The sequence below is a fragment of the Lampetra planeri genome, chromosome 26 (genome assembly GCF_965212315.1).
Source record: "Lampetra planeri chromosome 26, kcLamPlan1.2.h2, whole genome shotgun sequence".
In the NCBI taxonomy this organism is placed as follows: Eukaryota; Metazoa; Chordata; class Hyperoartia; order Petromyzontiformes; family Petromyzontidae; genus Lampetra; species Lampetra planeri.
In genome coordinates, this window is record NC_136132.1 from 9,335,214 (window position 1) to 9,345,324 (window position 10,111).

The 10,111-nt window shown below is 55.9% G+C and overlaps 1 protein-coding gene across 1 annotated transcript; it reads left to right on the plus strand.

Annotated features, from left to right (window-relative positions):
• The first annotated feature begins 2,569 nt into the window (after positions 1–2,569).
• On the plus strand, positions 2,570–9,382 carry LOC144727785 (paired mesoderm homeobox protein 2A-like). The gene is made up of 3 exons (XM_078606897.1): positions 2,570–2,780; positions 6,207–6,394; positions 8,669–9,382. The coding sequence occupies exons 1-3, from the start codon at positions 2,570–2,572 to the stop codon at positions 9,041–9,043; spliced, it is 774 nt and encodes a 257-aa protein (XP_078463023.1). The 3' UTR covers positions 9,044–9,382.
• Positions 9,383–10,111: the final 729 nt, after the last annotated feature.

Sequence of the window (10,111 nt, forward strand, 5' to 3'; positions counted from 1 at the left end):
GGGGGCCGTCAGGGAGAGCAGAAACTGGGGGACCGTCAGGGAGAGAAGACACGGGGGGGCCATCAGGGAGAGAAGACACTGGGGGGCCGTCAGGGAGAGCAGACACTGGGGGGCCGTCAGGGAGAGAAGACACGGGGGGGCCGTCAGGGAGAGCAGACACTGGGGGGCCATCAGGGAGAGCAGACACTGGGGGGCCATCAGGGAGAGAAGACACTGGGGGACTGTCAGGGAGAGCAGACACTGGGGGGCCGTCAGGGAGAGCAGACACTGGGGGGCCGTCAGGGAGAGAAGACACTGGGGGACTGTCAGGGAGAGCAGACACTGGGGGGCCGTCAGGGAGAGCAGACACTGGGGGGCCGTCAGGGAGAGAAGACACGGGGGGGCCGTCAGGGAGAGCAGACACTGGGGGGCCATCAGGGAGAGCAGACACTGGGGGGCCATCAGGGAGAGAAGACACTGGGGGACTGTCAGGGAGAGCAGACACTGGGGGGCCGTCAGGGAGAGCAGACACTGGGGGGCCGTCAGGGAGAGAAGACACTGGGGGACTGTCAGGGAGAGCAGACACTGGGGGGCCGTCAGGGAGAGCAGACACTGGGGGGCCGTCAGGGAGAGAAGACACGGGGGGGGCCGTCAGGGAGAGCAGACACTGGGGGGCCATCAGGGAGAGCAGACACTGGGGGGCCATCAGGGAGAGAAGACACTGGGGGACTGTCAGGGAGAGCAGACACTGGGGGGCCGTCAGGGAGAGCAGACACTGGGGGGCCGTCAGGGAGAGCAGACACTGGGGGGCCGTCAGGGAGAGCAGACACTGGGGGGCCGTCAGGGAGAGCAGACACTGGGGGGCCGTCAGGGGCAGATCTCGGAGGTCGCTGCGACTCCCGTGCAGCTGCGGGGCGATCTGGCGCAGTGGGAGAATGCGTTGGCGATGAGTGGCGATGAGTGGTGGTGGTGGTGACATCGCCGGCTTTTGGTCACGACGATGACACGTTGATCTTGAATGGATAATGAGTTTAAAGTGGGAGGAAAGGTTAGAAAGCACACAGCAAGTTGAGGAAGAGGAGATAGGTAAAGAGATGGAGATGCTGAACCAATGTTGAAATGCACGATTGTGTAAGCGAGCAGGAAAACAGTGAGAAAATATCGGAGAACAATGGCAACAAAAAGATTGCAGGTGTCACCACAAGTGATGGCAGCATAGAAACAATTTACAAATGTAGCCCTGGAGGGGAAAGATGGAACCACAACAGGTGACAGAGGTAGACTCTCAATACACTGTCAAGGGTGACAATTGTATTTAATCACAATTAATTTTGATACATTTCACGTGTCATTCTGTGTGTCTGTTTTCTTACATTGAAGCGAACATACTCAAAACGCAGAAACGACGGCATATCAAAAATTATAAAGTTTAAGTGGGTTTCAATCAATGCTCATGGGAGCCAAGTGAAGACATTATACATGTTTAGGTTTCAGTGGAATTGTAAAAGCCCCTACGCCGCATCCTCGTTCTTAATCAGTCCTGTGTTTGATTTGTATCGAGGTTGAAGGGCGAAACGAAGCAACGGTAGCGAAGCGCGAGAATGAACGAATCCGTCACGAGGCGTCCTTCCAGGCACTAACAAATTCACAGAGAAAACCATCCTCGTTTAAAAAAGAAAAACTGCACTTTCTGGCCGATCATCGCAACCTTCCCAGCGAGCTCCTCCATCGCAAAGCTTCCCAGCCACGCAGGGAGCACGAGGCGCGTAGATAGTGGAAGGGGACTGGGGTTGAGTTGAGAATGGAGACGAATTGTGGTAAGATTTGATGCTGAGTGAAGGACGGCGATTTAAAGGTTACAGAGGTGGAGAGGTGGTGGGTTGAGGGCGCAGAGTGGGGAGTTGAAAGTTGAGGGTGGAGAGTGGTGAGTTGTGGGTAGAGATTGGTGAGTTGAGGGTGGAGAGTGGAGAGAGGTGAGTTGAGGGTGGATCGTGGTGAATTGAGATTGCGGAGTGGTGAGTTGAGAGTGGAGAGTGGTGAGTTGACGGTTGAGAGTGAAGAGTGGTGAGTTGAGAGTGGATATTTTTAGGTTTTTTCGGTAAAGTCACGTAGGTAAAAAACATTAAAATTAATAAAAGTAAAATTAAATAAAAATCACGACGTTTCGGAGGCAACACAAGCCTCCGTCTTCAGGTGGAACCGTCACAGCCACGACAGCTGTATCAAGTAAATGAGAGATTGCAGGAGCTTCAAATCTAGAATGAGAGTGGATAGTGGAGAATTGAGAGTGGTGCGGGTGGAGAGTGGCGAGTTGTGGGTGGTAGTGGCGAATCGAAGGTGGGAGAGTGGAGAGTATTGTGAGTTGAGGGTGGAGAGTAGTGTGAGTTGAGGGTGTAGAGTTGAGGATGGAGAGGTTGGAGGGGGAATGAACAGCAGCAGCAGGAGGAGGAGGGCCTCCCTGAGCGGTGACGTCACGTCACCGCGGGCCATTTAAAGCGCGCGGCGCGAGCGGGTGCCGCGCGCTCCGCGACTCGGCACGGCGCGTTCCCGGCGTGCTGCTGCTGCTGGCGGTGGTGGTGGTGGTGCCCACATGTTCGCCATGGATTACCCGTTCCTCCACAGCAGCGCCGGCTACGACGCGCCGATTCACAGCGGCGTGGACTCCACGGGGCTCCCGTCCGCGTACGTGGACTTGAGTCCGTGCGCGCAGCCCGGCGGGTTCCAGTACCCGCCGCTGAGGACGGCGTGGGGACCAGGCATGGGTGCGCTGCGTGAGTCGCTCACGCCCACCTACAGCTCGGGTAAGAACGCGCTCGTCCTGGTTAATGTCCACCACTAGCACTGACCTCCACCACGTAGACTGACCCCACCAATAACACGACCACTCACACTGACCCAACCACTTACACTGACCGCACCACTAGCAGTGACCTCACCACTAATACTGATCCCACCACTAACTCTGACCCCACCACTAACACCACCACTCACACTGACCTCACCACTAACACCACCACTCACACTGACCCCACCACTCACACTGACCCAAGTACTTACACTGACCGTACCACTAGCAGTGACCCCACCACTAGCAGTGACCTCACCACTAACACTGACCCCACCACTAGCACTGACCCCACCACTAACAGTGACCCCACCACTAGCAGTGACCCCACCACTAAAACTGATCTCACCACCGCTTACACTGACCTTACCACTAGTACTGATCCCACCAATCACACTGACCCCACGACTAACACTGACCCCACCACTAATACTGATCTCACCACTAACACTGACCCCACTACTCGCACTGACCCCACCACTAGCAGTGACCCCACCACTAGCACTGACCCCACCACTAGCACTGACCCCACCACTAATACTGATCTCACCACTAACACTGACCCCACTACTCGCACTGACCCCACCACTAGCAGTGACCCCACCACTAGCACTGACCCCACCACTAGCACTGACCCCACCACTCACACTGACCCCACCACTAACTCTGACCCGACCACTAGTACTGACCCCACCACTAATACTGACCTCACCACTAACACTGACCCCACCACTCACACAGACCCCACCACTCACACTGACCCCACCACTAACACTGACGCCACCACAAACACTGACGCCACCACTAACACTGACCCTATCATTAACACTGACCCTGCCACTCACACCGACCCCACCACCTACACTGCCCCACCACTAGCACTGACTCCACCATTAACACCACCTTTCACACTGACCTCACCACTAACAATGACTCCACCACTCACACTGACCCCACCACTAGCACTGACCCTACGACTCACATTGATCCCACCACTAGTACTGATCCCACCACTAACACTGACCCCACCACTAACACTGACCCCACCACTAACACTGACCCCACCACTAATACTGACCCCACCACTAACACCGATCCCACCACTAACACTGACCCCACCATTAGCACTGATTCCACCACTAATACTGACCCCACCACTAACACCGATCCCACCACTAATACTGACCCCACCACTAATACTGACCCCACCACTAACACTGACCCCACCACTAGCACTGATTCCACAACTAATACTGACCCCACCACTAGCACTGACCCTACGACTCACATTGATCCCACCACTAGTACTGATCCCACCACTAACACTGACCCCACCACTAACACTGACCCCACCACTAACACTGACCCCACCACTAATACTGACCCCACCACTAACACCGATCCCACCACTAACACTGACCCCACCATTAGCACTGATTCCACCACTAATACTGACCCCACCACTAACACCGATCCCACCACTAATACTGACCCCACCACTAGTACTGATCCCACCACTAGGAATGATCCCAACACTAGCACTGACCCAACTACTAACTCTGACCCCACCACTAAAACCACCACTCACACTGACCCCACCACTAGCACTGACCCCACCACTCACACTGACCCCACCACTAACACTGACCGCACCACTATCACCACTAACACTGACCCCACCACTCACACTGACCTCACCACTAGTACTGACCCCACCACTCACACTGACCCCACCACTCGCACTAACCCCACCACTATCACTGACCGCACCACTATCACCACTAGCGCTGACCCCACCATTTACACTGACCGCACCACTACACTGACCCCACCATTAACACTGACCCCACCCCTAGCATTGACCCCACCACTTACATTGACCCCACCACTAACACTGACCCCACCACTTACACTGACCCCACCACTAGCACAGACACCTCCACTCACACTGACCCCACCACTAGCACTGACGTGACCACTAGCACTGACCCCACCACTAGCACTGACCCCACCACTCGCACTGACCCTACTAGACCAGGTCCTTATCCGTCCAGAATGCGGAGTCCAGGCCACCGTGCGCTCCCCCACCAGCCCCGCGCTCCTCGCCGCTTTGAAGCGCCGCGCTTCGCCCAACCGCGGCAACAATCGCTTCGAAGCCGCTGCCCGCAAATCGAGCTAGCGAGAGCAAGCTTATACCCTTCGCGCTGCGCGGCTGGCAAATGGCACGATGGGAGGAGCGCACACGGTATATACGACACACTTAGTCCCGCTACTTACCCGCCAAATTAAACCGAGGAATCTAATAGTTGCACGGTTAATTAGATCGGTCAGGAACCGCGTTCTTCTCGGACGCCTCCGCACGGGACATTCACCGAGACAACCCCGTGAGCTCCACCTGCGCCCCTCTCTCCACTTGCGCCGCTCTGCCCACCTGAGCCCCTCTCCTCACCTCGCCCTCTACCCCACCCCCCTCTTTTTCTGTCTCTGCCGCGCTATTCTCCACGCCGCCTCCTGCTCTTTCATTGCCCTTGACACCTCCAGGCCTGAGCAGTCTCAAGAGGTTTGCAATCAGCGAGTTCGTGATGGGGATGCTTGGCTCATTTCTATTCTCGGTGGCTTTGGGTGTTGGGTGGGTGGGGGAACCCCCGAATCAGCACGGACCAAGGCTGGCAACATCGGGTTTTTCATGGTTTTAATAAAAAAAACCCGATCATCTCAGATGGCCAAACATCCGGTTTTATTCGGTTTTATTGCCTGTTAATCCCTATAATTATAGCCCCCACCAAAGAGAAGACAAACAACACGTCGCGCTCCAAGATGATGGTGAAAGGTCGCAAGACGCTGATGGAGTCTTGGCTGTCCGATGGCAGTGAGTGGCCCGAGCTGCAAAAGATCGCCGTCAAGCTGTCCAGCATCGCCATGTCCAGCGCCGCATCCGAGAGGAACTTCTCCACCACGGCCTTCGTTCACTCCAAGCTGAGGAACAGCCTGAGCGTGAAGTCGGTGGAGAAGCACATCCGATGACTCTGGCGCCGATTGACGACAACTTGACTTGCCGGATTAAAACCATGTATTTTTTCGACAAAATCGGGTTTATTTTAAAAAATAAAACCAATAACTCCAATAAAATTTGCCAACAAAAATCGGGGTTTTCCCACCCTTGGCACGGATCGCGCGTGGTTGTAGCTCTGCCCCCCTCCCAACCCTGATGGTGACGCCTCTCAGGCCGGCACGTGGGCGCCATGCACGAGCCTCCAGTTGCGCAGGAGTTGATGCAATTCCACGTCTGTGGCGACTTCCCCGCGTGTTCACTCCCGACAAGCGGTCTCCTTGCCCGTTGTCTCCAGTCTGACGGGTTGTCTCGCGTGCCCCCCCCACCCAGTCCCCTACAAGTTGTTCGGGGAGCCGGGCTCTCTGGCCGAGAAGCGAAAGCAGCGCCGCATCCGCACGACGTTCACGAGCGCGCAGCTGCGTGAGTTGGAGCGCGTGTTCGCCGAGACTCACTACCCCGACATCTACACACGGGAGGAGCTCGCGCTCGGCATCGACCTCACGGAGGCGCGCGTGCAGGTGGGGGAGGCGGGATGGGCACGCTACCACCACCACAACTACTACTACCACCTCAACACCACCGCAAATACTACTACCACCTCAACACCACCACCACTACCACCTCAACACCACCACTACCACCTCAACACTACCCCACCACTATCACCTCAACACCACGCCACCACTACCACCTCAACACTACCCCACCACTACCACCTCAACACCAATACCACATCAACACCACCACCAATACCACCCCAACACCACCAACACTAGCACCTCCATCACCATTACCACCTCGACACCACCCCTACTATTACCTCAACACCACCACCACTACCACAATTACCACCTCAAGACCACCCCACCACTACCACCTCGACACCACTACCACTTCAACACAAACACCACTACCACCTCCACCACCACTACCACCTTAACACCACCACTACCACCTCAACACAAACACCACCACTACCACCTCAACACAAACACCACTACCACCTCAACACAAACACCACTACCACCTCAACACCACCACTACCACCTCAACACAAACACCACCATTACCACCTCAACACCAGCACCACCACCACCTATACTCAACACCAGCACCTATACTCAACACTACCACCACCACCACCTATGCTCAACACCATCACCACCTATACTCAACACCACCACCACCTATACTCAACACCACCACCACCTATACTCAACACCACCACCATCTCAAGACCGACGGGAATGTCAGCACAACACCTTCACAATCAACCGCCACCTTGGAATTGTGGTGCCGTAGTGGAGTCCCGCTTAGGTTGACACAGGATACTCGCTCGTGTGTGTGTACCTGTGGGAGGTGCTCGATAACAGCACTTGCCCCACAAGTCTGTTACAGGCTATACGGGGATCTTTGTCTTTGTTTGTACCTGTGGGGAGCGGTGGTGTAGCGGTTAGCGCGCTGCGCTACGAACCCAGCCACCCGAGTTCGAATCCCGCTCACGGCCAACACCGGTGACGATTATGTGAACCGGTCCTGGGCCTGCCCTAGGTCGACTCGGCCTCAAATGAGTACCTGGTGCGGTGTGTAGTAAACATCGTCACTGGGGGAGACAAAGGCGGCCGGGAGTGGTGTTGGTCACCCATCCCCTCGAGTGCCGTGCCGGCCTTTATAAGTGCTCACTAACAACACTTGCCCCAATAGTCTGTTCAGGCTATACGGGGGATCTTTGTCTTGTGTACCTGTGTGTACCTGTGTGTGTAGTGTAGCGGTTAGCGCGCTGCGCTATAAACCTGGCGACACGGGTTCGATTCCCGCTCACGGCCAACACCAGTGACGATTATCTGAACCGGTCCTGGGCCTCCCCTAGGTCGACTCAGCCTCAAATGAGTATCCGGTGCGGTGTGTAAACATCGCCACTGGGGAGACAAAGGCGTCGGGCGTGGTGCTGGCCACCCACCCCCTCGTGTACCGTTCCGGCCTTCATAGGTGCTCGCTAACACTACTTGCCCAACAGTATATTAAGGCTATGCGGGGTTCTTTGTATTTCTTGCTGTGTAACAATGTAGAAGCTTGCTGGCCTGTCACTCTGCTTGAAGCTTTTGGTCTTCTCGGCCACAGTTATGCTCTCTCTCTTCTCTATGCTTGCGACACGTGGACCCCTCTGATGGGTCATTTGCATTGGTTTGAAACATTTAGGCTGATCTGCCTACGATCCATCCTTGGTTTAACCGGGCTAGATTGTGTGAGAATCTCTAAGATCTTAAAAAGATCTGGACACTCATTCATCAGTGAGCTCTTCCAGCAGGCGAGCCTGCGTTGGCTGGGTGATGTAGCCCACAGGCCCATCCACAACATGCCCAAGCAGATTGTTTGCCCCCACAGAACGAGTGGCGGTATGGGCTAGAGAAGAGATAGGCTGATGTGGTTACAGAAGATTGGAGACCGTCACCCTCCAACAATGCAGAACGGAGGAGCGACGCTCAAAATAGCGGGTGGAGTGCCGGGTGGCTAAAGCGCAGGGATTTGGTGCTGTGGAGAGCACAGGTGTTGCATCTGCCAGTCATATCAGTCAACCCATAACACCTGGATCTCTCCCGTGACCTTGTGTCAACGAGCCTTCGACACTTCACGTGAACTCAAAGTTCACCTAGCCTGGCGCAAGTGACTTCACCGCCACTTAGCGGCGAATGGCGCCTGTTACTGTCGTGTGCTAGTTGTTGTGCGGTGTGGCTTGTGCGAGCTCGTCGCGTTGGTGACTTAGTTGTTGCGCATCGTTCCCTCCGTCCCAGGTTTGGTTCCAAAACCGCCGCGCAAAGTTCCGCAAGCAAGAGCGCGCAGCCGCGGCGGCCAAAGGCGGCGCGCAGCACGGGGCGCGCACACCGGGAGGCGAGGAGCTTGACACGGCCGGAGCGGGGATCAGGGAGGCCAAAGCACCGGTGCCGGACAGCACGGGCCCCAGCGCGGGGCCCGGCGCGGGGCCCGCGGCGTGCGAGCTTAGCCAAGGGATCGTGCCTACGCCGGCGACCTCGTCTGCTGGGAGCCCCAGACCGCAGTCACTGGCGTGGGCAGGGCCTCCGCCGAGGGTCCCGGAGCCCCTCGGAGGGCCCTTCGCCAGCGTCTTGTCCTCGCTGCAGCGACACTTGCCGCACAAACAGGGACCCTAGGGGGTCTGCCCACCCCCCCCTCGCTTCACCCCCTGTGGCTGGCCTAGGGGAGATTATTTATAACTCTTCGCGACGAACAAGGGGACGGTTCTCGTTTGGTTTGTCTCGCATCGCGGCTCTAGAACTGCCAGGGGCACAGAGGGCCCAGCGTGCCCGAGGGACGATGCAGGCTGTGGTCGAGGAGAGCTGCGTTGCTCTGTCTTTGTTCTACCCAGGTTGGTGAAACCGCGTGTTTTGAGGAGTACCATCAGAGGTTTTCAGTATAATTCTAGCTGGAAGACGTGGGCGTGCCCACACATTACCCCACCACACGCGCCCTGTAACCATCCATACCACTCGGTGGACAGAAGCGGGAGGGGGTTTAGGGGCCGTCCATAAATGACGTCACGTACCTGGGGGGAGGGGGGGGTCAGACATTTGTGACGATGTGTGACGAGGGGGGGGGGGTGAGAAATGTGACGTCACATCAAAATGCGCAACTTTAAACAAATATAGACAACACGTTCTACTTAATTAAATAGACTTTTTAATAAATGTTTTCTCCTACAACATCAGAGTGCAGCACCACATCAAATACGCACTACAATGACAATAGTTTAAAGCGATTTGAAGCATGTTTTTTTAGGGGGGGGGGGGCAGAGCTTTGTGACGTCATATTTGAGGGTGGATCTGACTTTTTGTGACGCCGTGTGACGATGGGGGGGGGGGTCAAAAATCGTCCAAAATCGCGTGACGTCATTTATGGACGGCCCCTTAAGAAAGGTGCCCCCATTGATTTAACTCGCGCGCGCCTGGAGATGGAATCAAACCGCCGATCCTCGTTATTGCAAGTCCAGTGCGCTAGCCGTGCGTCACACCACGGCAGCTATTTTCGATGTCGGATTTTAGAAAGGTAACAATGGTCATGCGTCTCGATAGACGTTGAACGTGTGGCCAAGTGGCGATCGGTTTGCCCGGGAGAGGCGACTGCGCGGATCATCCTCGTCGGCGCACAGCGTCGTGCCCGCTCCCTGTAACTCGGGTGATTGTTGTTGTTACAATTAAATGTTAAGTTATTACGTTTGCGTC